Raw genomic sequence first — 13,730 nt, forward strand, 5'->3', positions numbered from 1 at the left:
CCTTACACCTCCCTCCATCTAAGGGGCTAATTCATTCATATTCCCTCTACCAGTTACAGCCAGTTAGCTGCTTATCTGGCTTTGCTCAGTGAGCTCTGTATGAACAGCTCTTTCCTCTGTGCGCAGCTCCCGGAGCGTTCCATTATCTAGTCTCCCCCTCTGAGTTACTTTCCTTTGAGCTCGTCCAAGCTCCAGTGCTCAGGGTCACATGACCCTCTCACAGGGCTTCATAAACCCGGAAGTACTGGCATTAGACAGCGGCCCCCGGGACTACTCTACACAGCGCGACGGACCGGACGTCTATGGGGTAATGGCAGCACCTTTTATCTCTGGCCCCAGCCTGCACACCGCCAGCAGGATACTAATGGGAGCCTTTATGCTTCTCTCCTCAGCGCCATATGCAGCGGCACATACACGCCTTCCTTCTCCCTTCAGGATCTGTGAGGTAATTTTTTTTTTGTCCAGACCCAGTGCGTCACTAGCTTAGGGTTGTTTTTTTTTTTTAATGGTCCAACACACCTGTATAATTTTCCGCAGACGTTCCAGGTGCGCTTTCCATCCCGGGTTGCCTAGGCTCATATACCCCATTGTCCTATGCTTCCAGGTATTGTCCGGCTTTTCTCATTTTATCCCTGTTTATTGACTCATGTCCGTATTATAGTTTAGCCATAGTTAGATGGTACACAGCGCTTTATCAAGACTCTTGGGAGTGACTGGACAGCTGGCTCGGTGGTTAAAAATAGGCATATTCCTCTCATTTTTCTGCCCCTAGTTTTCTACCTTTTCTGAACTTGTTCTATGTTGGTCTTTTATGTTCACATTCTCCAGTATCCATGATAGTTGCATTAGGGTGTGTAAGAGATACCTGTCTTTTGGCTCTCTATAGCGTCCGGGGCTCACACGTTTTCCAGTGCTACTTATGGACACGGTATTAACCTATATATCACGTCTTCATTATAGGTCGCTATTAGGTACCTTTGTGTACAGCACTGTACTCCAGCACCCAGATCACTATTGTACCCAGTATCCTTCAGGCCATATTGGCCACGGCCACATCTGGAGTCCTTCTACAGGGCTCAAGCTATTTGTCACCATGTTTTGTCTTTAGCCGTTTTTTCCTTACCAATTGTTCACAGCGTCAGCCTTTGATTCAGATACCTTCACGACTCACGGAACACCATCCTGGATTTACTCTGACCGCCACGGTTGTTCACTTTCTCTGCATCACGTGATGGATGTATTCGTCATTACATACACCATGAATCCGTTATTCTCCTTTGTGCATCTTATGAAGGATTGTCGCTAATCTGTATTTGATTTTTGTCTGTATTTTAGTTTTGTTAAAGATATTTCTGATGAAGGTCTTGTGATTTGACCAAAAACGTTTAAATAATCTTTGAACTGGATGCACAAATAAATGGGATGTTCACTTTTTCATCTGAAAGAAACCATTTGAGTGCCAAGTGATTTATTACTACTGCCGCCATCACCACCACCAACTTACAGGAATCTGTAAGCCCAAGTTTGTTTTTGTTTCTTTGCTACGGAAAACCATGTGTTTGGTTATTTTGTGATGTAGTTGCACTTTGTTGTGTTTTTTTTTTTTTTTTAAAAAATACAAAACTAAAAAAAAAAGATAACCATATGAAAAAAATATAGATAAAAGTTTACAAGAAAAGACTTTTGCTCTAAGTAAAAAATGTTGTCAAAAGCCAATTGATGTTTGTGGACCAATTATTATTACATCACACACATGCTCTGTTCATAATCATCTGGTAATTAAGGAAATACAACACACAGAGTACTGTTTCTGTACACAAAAATATTTTATGTTGATAATATATATTGAAAATAATAAAATCACAACTGAGAAACAGCATAATCTTGCCCGGGAGTAGCACCCTGAGGAGAAACAAAATAATTTGTGAAAATATCCCTCACTTTGATTCCAGAAAGGGGACAGCGTGGAGGAGGACCATGTGGTGTGAGGCTACTCACATTGGGCAACATTTCTTCACCAAGAACAGCTGACGGGCAATCATGAAGTCTAGTAAAATTGTGCAAAACATCACAAGCCTTAATATTAGCCTCACTCAGCTGAATGGCAGACTGGAGGAGACGCCATTTGGCACACAGAATCCCAAAGGCACACTCCACCAGTCTACGCACCCTGGAAAGCCTCAAATTAAAAACACACCGCCACTGATCCAGGTTGCGCCTGGGATAAGGCCTCATGACATTCCTTGTCAATCGGAAGGCCTCATCTCCCACAAGAACATATGGCACTGCTTCAGCATTGGAGCCTGGGAGGTGTTGTGGTGGGAGGTCTAACTGGTTTTCACGTAGCCGCCGACCCATAATGGACGAATTGAAGACACTTGAGTCTCCTGTTCGTCCATAGGCCCCAATGTCTACAATTATAAACCTGTAGTTACTGTTAACTACAGCTAACAGAACTACAGAGAAACACTGCTTATAATTGAAGAATTGGGAGCCAGAGTTCGACGGCTTACGCACCCTGATGTTTCCCATCCAGGGCTCCAATGTACTGTGTGAAGTCACAAGTGTCATTGAATCCACGAGCTATTTTTAGCCAGTCAGCCATTTTTGGCTCAGGCATGACAACTTCATGTAGTTTAGTAGCCACAAAAACCTCACTGACATGGTTCCGTCAGAAATAATAGCTATAGTTAGCCCATATTAACAAGGAAGAAAAGTATACCCACTCAATACAACATATTATAAAGAGGAGAAAAAAGAGCTATACTAGGTATATATATATAAAAATCCAAAATTTATTGGCAAATCACATAGTTTAACCATACATGTATAAAAGCAATAGTTCATGTGCAGGAACAGTACACCGGGATGGACAGGATCCACCAAAAGACCTTAATAACTATAGGCCAAACCAGCTAACCATAAGGTGCATAGTGCTAACATCTGGGTAAGTGTACCTGCCAAAACAGCGCCCCATATAAGTCTAGCCCCCAGTGAGGCAAACATCAAAGCATGGGGAAATGGGCAGGCACTTACCAAGGTGGAGATTGGAGGATCCAAGGCCAGGTGTATTACAAGAAGCCCCCCGACGCGCGTTTCGCGTCCCTCTTCGACCGCTTTCTCAAGGGAGTACCTAATCGCCTGTTCGTAGGACCTTTAAAGGTCAGGGGTGAGTCACATGTGACGTGTGGGCCAATCCGAGTGGTCAAAAAGCGGCGCATGCGCACCGCGAGCCCCAGGTCCTGGCAGTGCACCGCAGCGTCGCGCGCTACTGTGCACGCGCGGGGAATGCACAAAATTCCCCAGGCGTGCGAGCAGGGCAAAGCGACGCCGCGCCGCATACCAGGAATCCCGGGCCGCGGCGCGCATACGCACAACCACTGAATCACCAATGAGTATTAAGAAACATGCTGCTATCGTAACAAATATAAATAATCATAATAAAGATGCGCAGCTTGTTCCAACTATGGAGGGGGCATGTGTACACACAAACAGAGGGAGAAAAAATAGTTATACGGCGGAGAATCATAATTTTATGCATGATGCAACAGTCCAGTTGTGATCCAGTTGGAAAAATATTTCTCTGGCGAGGGTCGATGGCATTTTTGTGGATTATGATACACTCATGGTGACCGCCGACGTGGAGAGCCTGTACACCTGCATTGATCATCAACATGGCATCGACGCGGTCCGCCTTTTCCTGGAGGCCTCCGACTGCGACGGCCCCCTATGTGAGTTTATCCTCGAGCTGCTGCACTACGTCCTTACTCATAATTTTTTTGTTTACAAAGATCAGTTTTATCTGCAGAGGCGCGGCACAGCCATGGGCTCGGCCTGTGCGCCCTCGTACGCAAATCTCTTCCCGGGCTCCTGGGATTTATTTTTGGCGACGAGGGCCCACGGGCCGCCTCCCATGTGCTGTGCTGGCACAGATATATTGATATTTTCTTTTTGTGGGACGGGACGGTCCAGCAGCTCGGGGAATTTATGGAGACGTTGAATCGGAATTATATCTTCTTGACCTATAACTATGATGTCAAAAGGGTTAATTTCCTGGACGTCAGTTTCGAAGTGGACATAAATAGGTCCATCCAAACTGATGTATACCGTAAACCGACATCTGTGAATTCCTTGATTCATGCGTCTTCAGCCCACATTGCTTCTACTATTAGGGCCGTCCCGGTCGGACAGTTCCTCCGGATGAGGCGGATCTGTTCGTCAGATGCGAGATTTGAGGCACAGGCCTCTGATCTCAAATCCAGATTTGCGGCACGCGGCTATTCCAACCAGTGCATCAAGAATGGATATCGCAGGGCGCGGGCGACCCCACGCGGCGGTCTTCTACAAGGGAACAGAGCTCGTCCAAACACTACTAAAAATGGACCTGTTCGGTTCATATCAACCTTCAATCATGAATGGGAGGATATGCAGCAGATCATTTTGAAACACTGGTCTATCTTGCGTGCCGAGCCCTCCCTGGGAGCCAGATTGGGTGACTACCCCCTTATGACTGCAAGAAGGTCCAAAAATCTTAAAGACCTTCTAGTGAGTAGTCATTACGTGCCCTCTGCTAAGCACCCCTTTGGCTCTAGAGGCCCAATACCGGGTTCTATACCATGCGGTCGCTGTCTTGCCTGCGCAAATGTCCTGTGCTGCTCTACTTTTTGTAGCTCTGATGGTAGCAAAACTTTTGACATTAGACATCGTATCTCCTGCAGTAGCGTAAATGTGATATATTATGCTACATGCGGGTGCTCCAAAATATATGTGGGACTTACGTCCAGGGAGCTTAGAATAAGGGTACGAGAGCATGTGCGGGACATTTGCGCGGCCAAGACAGCGACCGATGTGACCCTCCTCAAAACTGTCCGTCACTTCAGACAGTATCATAACAGTGATCCAGCATCATTTAAAGTGAGGGGGATAGATGTTATCCATCTTGGTATTAGAGGGGGGGATTACAAAAGAGTTCTGGCCCAGGTTGAAGCTAAGTGGATTACCACACTGGATACTTTGACCCCGAGGGGTCTAAACGAATCACTGTCCTTCTCCTCATTCTTGGGGTCCTGATTATTATATGCCTCTGAATATATTTACCTACCGGGTACCCTCTGTCTTTTATGTGTCGGGTGTTTTTTGATTTTAGTATTTTAATCTGATATTAATTTGATTATTTTTTTCATGATTATACCTATCGCCTTGTAGTGGGACCAATGAGTTTGTGGGCTTCAATTCCACCTCAGTGAGACTTTGGGCATTGCTCTGCCACATCTTCACCACTGAAGTTTTCGTTCTGGAGGGCATTGTGAGAAATCTGCGGAGAGAGAAATATTTTTCCAACTGGATCACAACTGGACTGTCGCATCATGCATAAAATTATGATTCTCCGCCGTATAACTATTTTTTCTCCCTCTGTTTGTGTGTACACATGCCCCCTCCATAGTTGGAACAAGCTGCGCATCTTTATTATTATTTATATTTGTTACGATAGCAGCATGTTTCTTAACCCTCATTGGTGATTCAGTGGTTGTGCGCATGCGCGCCGCGGCCCGGGACTCCTGGTATGTGTCGCTGCGTCGCTTTGCCCTGCTCGCACGCCTGGGGAATTTCGTGCATTCCCCGCGCGTGCGCGCGACGCTGCGGTGCACTGCCAGGACCTGGGGCTCGCGGTGCGCATGCGCCGCTTTTTGACCACTCGGATTGGCCCACACGTCACATGTGACTCACCCCTGACCTTTAAAGGTCCTACGAACAGGCGATTAGGTACTCCCTTGAGAAAGCGGTCGAAGAGGGACGCGAAACGCGCGTCGGGGGGCTTCTTGTAATACACCTGGCCTTGGATCCTCCAATCTCCACCTTGGTAAGTGCCTGCCCATTTCCCCATGCTTTGATGTTTGCCTCACTGGGGGCTAGGCTTATATGGGGCGCTGTTTTGGCAGGTACACTTGCCCAGATGTTAGCACTATGCACCTTATGGTTAGCTGGTTTGGCCTATAGTTGTTAAGGTCTTTTGGTGGATCCTGTCCATCCCGGTGTACTGTTCCTGCACATAAACTATTGCTTTTGTACATGTATGGTTAAACTATGTGATTTGTCAATAAATTTTGGATTTTTATATATATATATATATATATATATATATATATATATATATATATATATACACCTCGTATAGCTCTTTTTTCTCCTCTTTATAATATTCATGTAGTTTAGCCCATATTTCCATACATGTTGAGCGCACAATGCCAGAAATGGTGGAGTGACCAATCAGAAACTCCAGGTGTAGTCCCGCATAAGACAAGCCAGTTGACAGGAAGCTGAAAGGACCCCAAAAAACATATTAGTCATGTAACAATAGTTTAGATAAAACATAAGAAATAGCATGTATGTTGTTTACTAGAAAACACAGGAATATAAATTAAATTTATCCATATTTACCTAGGGGACATGTTGTTGTGTGATGTCCATACGCGCTGGAACTCTACGCTGCATATGTTGGAAAGGATTTGTGAGCAGAAGAGGGCCGAACACATTTTCACCTCCATGCATAAATTATCTATCTGCTCCTGTTTTCATGAGGCGGCGTATAAATTACTCTCCAGGTAGTATAAACTCCCGCTGACTCACTTGCACTCTTTCCAGAGGTGGGTCTTCTATGCCGTAGATGTGGGGAGGGCAATAAGCTACATATTTTCTGGTCTGCAGGCTTCTCTTCCTTTTGGGGGAAGCTGCAGCAGGCGATGTGTAAAATCACTAATTTGAGTTCAGACCTGGACCCGGCCCTTGTTCTTCTCCATCACTGACATTCCCTTAAAAATCTAGAGGAATTCAATATGAAGACATCTTATTGAGACTGCGAGAACGTTCACTCCCCTACTTTAGAAGCTACTGCTCCAACAATCCATCTCTGGTTCTCCAAAGTAAACAAGATTATATTAATTGTGAAAAGGAGTTCTTCCATTAACAAGCATCATGATCGTTTCCACAATACCTGGTTCTACTAGATGGAATTTAGAGCACAATCTATCTCTAGTTCTCCAAAGTAAACAAGATTATTATATCTACTAGACGGAATTTAGAGCGCCGAGTGACTATTTGCAATTTTTGGGGAAGAACGCCTTGGGCCTCATCTGGAAACTCTCTTTCATACTGCTGTTCCTTTCTCTCCCCTCTTCGTGTTTCTCTTTTTTTCAGTCTGGTGTGCTACAATTGGCTTAAGCAATTCTTGCCATGTTATACCCTCCCCTCTTTAATATCCAAATGTTTTTTTTCAGTATAACCCTCAGGATATGATTAATCAATTAACTGCTCTAATCTCTATGTTTTGGCACAGTTTGTAACTTATGATTGTAGGTTTTTGCATATCCAAAAAAATACTGTAAGTTAAAAAAACCCTAAAAAAAATCATGAAGTACAAGGAGAAAGTAACTGTTGAAGGCTACCACTTTCAAAACTTCTTTTTTGGGGAGTTGTCTTTCATTTTCACTTTCATATACACAACAGCGGGTAAAATTAATTCATCATCGCTTATGCTTTCTAACTTAGATTGATATCCCTAAAATTTATTTGACTGGAGGGTTATAATGTGATGCCTGCTGCCTTAATTTTTTTTAATTCGTAAGTAACACCTTATCGGCAGAATTTTCTCATACAAACACAAAATTGCCATGTTTGAAACTAGCAAAAGCTAGTCTACAAAGCAGATGACACTAGTATATGTGCTGCTATTTTCCCCAAGGGAGGACTAGGTAAGGTCAGATCTTGCCCATCTTTGAGAGGATTAGCAGAGCTACCAGGACTGTGGAGTCGGAAAGCAAAACTTCCAACTTAAGACTCCTCAACTTCCCTGACTCTCAACACCACAGCACTGAATGAGGAGCTTCACTACTGAGCATGTACAATAAAGTGCAGCACAGATTCTTCTCAACCAAAAGCGGATATCCTTAGATCAGGTATACAAGACATTTATCTGACATTTCATAACTTTCCCAAATTCTTATGAAAAAATACTGCATTGAACTACTCTACCCAATGTGTTCTATATTTTAGGAGTCTGTCTTCACCAAAAAGGACACCAACTCCACAGCACAGAGCTGAAGCAGGGGAAAAAAAAAACAAAACAAAAAAAAAAAAACTAGTAAGTCTCACAGCACTGGAATTAAGAGGTTCTGTCCATTTTTTATGTAGGCCTGATTCGAAAGCATAAACCTAATGATAGGTTCCCTTTCAGCACCAGACCAGGAATATATAGACTACCGCAAAGATCATATGAAGGAAATCTTATTTTGAGATTGATTGATTATATATATATATATATATATATATATATATATATATATATATATATATATATATATATATATATATATATATATATATATATATATATATATCTGTCCAATACATCCACTGGAAGCATTTCAGGTTATTGCAGCGTGTCTAAAGCTACTCATACAATATAGAGGGTGGGCTATTTATATGGATACACCTGGGTGGGCCATTTATAAAGTGGGATCCAAAATAGCCGACTTCAAAATGGCCATCATCCATCTTGAAGTTTTCCCCCTCCTATATACTAATGTGCCACAAACAGGAAGTTGATATCACCAACCATTCCCATTTTATTTAGGCTTATCCATATAAATGGCCCACCCAGGTGTATCCATATACGGTAAATGGCCCACCCTGTAGTTATCAGTCTGTGACAGAAAGGAAGCTGTGGTTTTGAGTGACAAGGGACAGGCTTCTCAGAAATCAGTTTAGGAAAAGGGTGTTACAAATCATGTTGGACTGCCGTTTTTTAGTATTAACTACTAGCGCAAAGTTATGAGTGAGAATTGTGCATAGTGCATGAAAAAAGTTTGCAATCAAATAAAAAAACATTGATGGAAAGGTTTTAAATGTTTATTTTAAACAAAGGCAGATCCAAATTGGCCAAAGTAACATTTTCCTTGTACTACACCTGATACAGAATAGTAGAAATGAGGGAGCCCAACTGGCACCATAGATGCATATTCTACAACTAGGGGATCCTGATTTCCCAGTTCCTAATAAATTATATTATATTTATATATGTATATAAAAGTATCCTATATCACAGATTAAAAACTAAATTGCAGAAATTGGAATTATAATTTCCTTACTGGAAAAAAAAAAAGTCTTGTTAAGTACACCCAAAATGATGCAGAAATCATGCTCCACCCAGTATGTAGATGAATTTGCCTTCGATTCTAATGCCATTTGTAGATGTTACAAGGTTTAGTCCAGGACATGTTCAACCAGCTACCAATAGATAATATATATTCACGGGCAGCGCCCTGTTTTTATACAGCGGATGAGGGGAGAGGAGAGAGAACCACACCATACAGCAGCACAATGAGATCTCTTAACATTGGTTATAGATGTACACTGCCAGTTTTGTGCGCAAGAACCTGAAGGGCTTATCCAGACCCCCCCCCCCCAAAAAAAAGGATCATACTCCCTCTATGACCCATCACTTCAGTTGTGACACTTCTCTGCAGCTGATACATGCCAATCTATCAATTGCTGGTCAAATCCTATAAGCAATCACTGTGTGAAACAAAGCCACAGACACACATACTGCACTTCAGACTATCAATATGTGCTGTAGGCACTATAAAGTATCCGTGATACAGGTTCTTTACCGTTAAATACCTTAAATAGACATGTGCAGATCATGTGACATACAGCACCTTCATTACTGCATAGCAAACACCACTGAAGGTGTACACCAGGAGTCCCCAACTTATCGTTCGGGAGCCATATGTGGCTCGCAGGACCATGATGGTTGGCTCGTGGCTGTCAGCTGGGTGCATTAGCACCAGGTCTAGCAAACAGCTTTGAAGAGGTTTCCATATGATGACTTGTGAGTATTCCTGCACAGAAGAGCAAATCTGGATGCACACATACTGGAGATCAAGGATGGCAAGCTGTGAATGCGAGGATTCTGCCAATTAAAGTGGTGCTTGAATCTGGATGAAACATTGTGGAGAGTGTGCTTCATGTGAAAATAGCGGTGGGGGTGGAAGTACCGTATACCATATACTAGGGAGGGTGGCACAAGGTGCTTTCTGTGGGAAAGGGTGATTAGGCCCTCTGCGTTTCACTATGGTGGGGTGGCAATAACAATGTGGCTCTCAAAGGAAGAAAGGTTGGGGACCACAGATGTACACCATGCACTTTAGCCATTGGTCACCTGATCTTGGTTATGTACACATTGTGACAACTGTCAAAACAAGGTTTTATTCCAAACTTCACGGATAAAAAAAAAAGAAAAGTTATTCTTAAAATCAGAATGTACTGAAATACACAAAATGGGAAACAAAGAATGTCCAGAGTATTGAACTTTCCTACAGACACGGACTTGTATAGAGGTCACCTAGAAAGTGCAGACCCAAAATGGCTGTTAAATGGGAGCACCAGACCAGAGGGAAACAAATAGAAAACTGACAAAAGTCTTCACATAGAAACAGCTAGAATTCCCTCAAGCTCTTTATGTGAAGTTATAAAAGACACAGGAATGCTAACCGGGTGTATGTCACTGCCGCCTGTGCCAACTAATAATGCCTTTAATAGTCTTCCTGCAATTCTACATCATGTTGCACTTTCTTAAGATCAGCCATTTTAAATCCGAGCAATACTCTCTGTTTGTGATTTCGGAGAAATTTTAGGCATACATAACGCTTTGTACCAAAAAACGAAGCCACATCACTTTTCCACATTTCAAGTACAACAGACAGCAACTCGATTTCTTTCTTGCTAGGGTATGGCTTCTTGTGGAAATACTTTGACAAAAACTCTTTCTTCGATTCATTAGACGCCGTCGCGTTAGAGTCTGGAATCAACTCAAGCAGATCAAGAGATAGCAAAGCTTCTAGAGTCTCTGAAGAATCAGGTTTAATATCAAGCCTCCTCCTCTTAAAAGGCACCATGTCTTTCGAAGCGTTGGGACCAGTCTTGTAAATGTTCCGATACTCATTTGAGGCTCTTGGAGTATCACCAGTAGTACTGCATTTTGTTTTTGTATTCTCGCTTCCCTTTTGCTTTGGCCCACCATTAGCTTCAGGAACCAACTCTTCTCCAGAGGTACTATCTTTTGGTGCATTGCGACAACGCAGCAGATGAACAGAAATGGCCGACAAAGTCACAGTGCCAGTATAAACCCCACAGCAATGGATGCACTTATAAGCTGGAGTCTTTAGTATTGTATGCACGGTGGGCATTATATGATGCTTTTCTTTCAGATGAGTCTCATATACCTCAGACTTTGACAACGCAGTGTTGCAGAATGAACAATTAGATTCTTGCTGGCGTTCTGGACCACTAACTGGTTTACATTGAATTTTGATATAAAGTGGAGTAGCTGTGTTGCCATTGGCTCCAGTAACCACAGCAAGGTGCATGTCTCGGTCCCCAAGCTGTTCTCTAGATACATTAAAGGTAAAGTCAAAATGAGTAAACAGTACATCATTATTAGCATCACGTGGTATGTCGATACGTTTCTTGAGAAAATCATTATGCACCTTCTTTTTGTTTACATGTAAAATTTTCATATGATAGATGAAGTTTCTTAGTTCGTAGAAAATGGCCTTGCAGAACAGGCATACCATGCCATGCATAAGTAAGTGTTTTAACACCTCGTCTTCATGCGCAAATGTCTTGCAGGTAACACATCTAATTGAATTGTCTTTCAGGACTTTCAAAAATGAGGCATGAGCAGCTATGACTACAGGTCCCTTTTCCTCAATTGCCGATTCTTTTGGTTTGTTGGTTGGTTTATTTTCTGGTGTTACATGAGCGATCTGCATGTGCACCTCATACACATTAGAAGGAAAGAGTTCATTGCAAACAGGGCACGTCTTCCACTGTTTAGCCTCCTTGCCTAAAGCAGCTGAGACAACTGGTCTTTTTCCAACAGTAGGCTTGGCGGGCTTCTGTGTTTTAGTTTGTGCAGGCTGCACAACGGGAGGAGATGGCGCAGTAGCTGGAGGACTTGAAACTGGCATCACTTTATCAGGCGGAGACAACTGAACTGGCACTTTTGGTGGAGGAACAGCAGGTATAGCACAAGGAGCAACTGGAAGTGTTACCGAGATGGGAGCGAGTGTGTATGTTGGTATGCCATTTACTTGCTTTCCTGTTGGAATCAGCTGTCTAAGTAAGGGGGCAGTAAGGATTTGCGGAATGCCAGATGGACTCCCTACAACATTGTTGGGCGCTACTGACTGATTTACAGGAAAGACTGTGGGATTCGCACCTGGATTCATATTCAACAGAGCCGACTGCAAAGTCTGTGGACAGGTTAAAGCCAAAGTTTGGTTAATTGGCAGAACAGCATTTCTCACACCAGCCTGAGCACCAGTGATAACCTGACCACCTGAAGGAAGGACAGTAGCAGTAACTTGCTGATTCAAAGGAAATCTTGGAGACAGGAAGACGGATTGAGGAAGAGATGCTTGAAGGGTAATGCTCTGGTTTTGTGGAAATTGTGTATTAACAAACCCGACCTGAGCAGAGGGGGCAACTGTAGTCGATATTTTCTGGCTCAAACCCCCAGTAGGATCAGAGACCGTAGATACTGGTTCAACTTTCTGGATGATGGGATTGGGTGCCCCCAATAAAGGCGGACTAGGACCATTTTGCGGAAGGGAAATTGCTTTTACACCTTGAGCGACTGGAGGGGTTACAGGTGTGGCATTTGGAACATTCAGTGGTGGCTTAGGGGAAAGAGGTATGGAGGAACTTAGATACTTTTTGTATGGTCGTCTAGCATGTGGTCGGCTAATATCACAAATGTCAGTTCTAAGCTTAAGTTCCAGATCTCTGTGCTTATCAGATGTTAAAATGTGGTACATCAAAGCATCACGATTACCATTAACGCATGTGCATTGTTTGCAATAGTATCTACTATCGGGACTGATCTTGAATGCAGAAGAGTGTTTGAGTTCCTCTTCAGATTTCTCCCCAAAATAATTTTGAAGTTCAGCTTGATAATGGGTCAAAAGAACATGCTTTTTCAAGCTATAATAGAGCATGTCAGTATAGTTACATTTTCTACATGAAAACCTGACTGAGCTTATTACATTTGGACTCTTTATATTTGGAATCTTTATATTTGAGCTCTCTTTTGCACCAGGCTGGACCTTACGAACACTAGAGTGAAATATTCTCATGTGCTTTAAAACATTCTTGGTTTGTGACGTGAATGGGCAGCTTGGACAGGCAGACATAAGTTCCTGGTCCTTCTCATCTTCATGATAGCGTTGTAGATGACTTTTGAATGAAGAGACCAGTCTAGTTGAGAATTTGCAGAGACTACAGCAGAACGGTTTTGATCTGTAACCCTGTAAAGAAACAATAGAAACTCTTATGACGAGCATATAAGGTTTCTGCATTTTATAATACTACATGATGATTAAAAACACTGAATTTGCATTATGTGAAAAGCAATGTATACGCAATTACCCCCAATGTGTTGATCTTGAGTTACAGCATGTCATATCATCCACAGCTACATTCACAAATCCATCCTGAGAAATTATGTTAGCATATCCTGCTTGTTCAGTGTCTGGACTGCTGAATGTCTTGACTTTTAGCTGGATTGTGAATGCCGCTCTGAGCAATACAACACACCATAACTCATCATTGTGTGTATGTAGATTCAAAGCTCTGCTCACGAATGATTAAAGACTATTCTTTTAGTCTTAAGC

The 13,730-nt window shown here is 42.7% G+C and overlaps 1 protein-coding gene and 1 long non-coding RNA gene across 7 annotated transcripts in view; one reads left to right on the plus strand and one right to left on the minus strand.

Annotated features, from left to right (window-relative positions):
- Positions 1–177: 177 nt before the first annotated feature.
- Positions 178–1,448, plus strand: LOC138641407 (uncharacterized). The gene is made up of 5 exons (XR_011313821.1): positions 178–307; positions 393–445; positions 538–604; positions 961–1,023; positions 1,137–1,448. It is a non-coding gene; the product is annotated as an uncharacterized lncRNA (long non-coding RNA).
- Positions 1,449–8,888: 7,440 nt separating this feature from the next.
- ADNP2 (ADNP homeobox 2) overlaps positions 8,889–13,730 on the minus strand; it is a 70,116-nt gene continuing 65,274 nt past the window's right edge. For 4 of the 6 annotated variants that reach the window (XM_069730909.1, XM_069730905.1, XM_069730908.1 and 1 more), the window contains one exon: positions 10,245–13,364. In XM_069730909.1, coding sequence (XP_069587010.1) covers positions 10,590–13,364 — 2,775 coding nt within the window. In that variant the 3' untranslated portion in view covers positions 10,245–10,589. Of the gene's footprint in view, positions 13,365–13,730 lie in introns of all 6 variants that reach the window. The other 2 variants (XM_069730910.1, XM_069730907.1) reach the window with 2 other exon arrangements.

This window comes from Ranitomeya imitator, chromosome 6 (genome assembly GCF_032444005.1).
Source record: "Ranitomeya imitator isolate aRanImi1 chromosome 6, aRanImi1.pri, whole genome shotgun sequence".
NCBI classification, from domain to species: domain Eukaryota; kingdom Metazoa; phylum Chordata; class Amphibia; order Anura; family Dendrobatidae; genus Ranitomeya; species Ranitomeya imitator.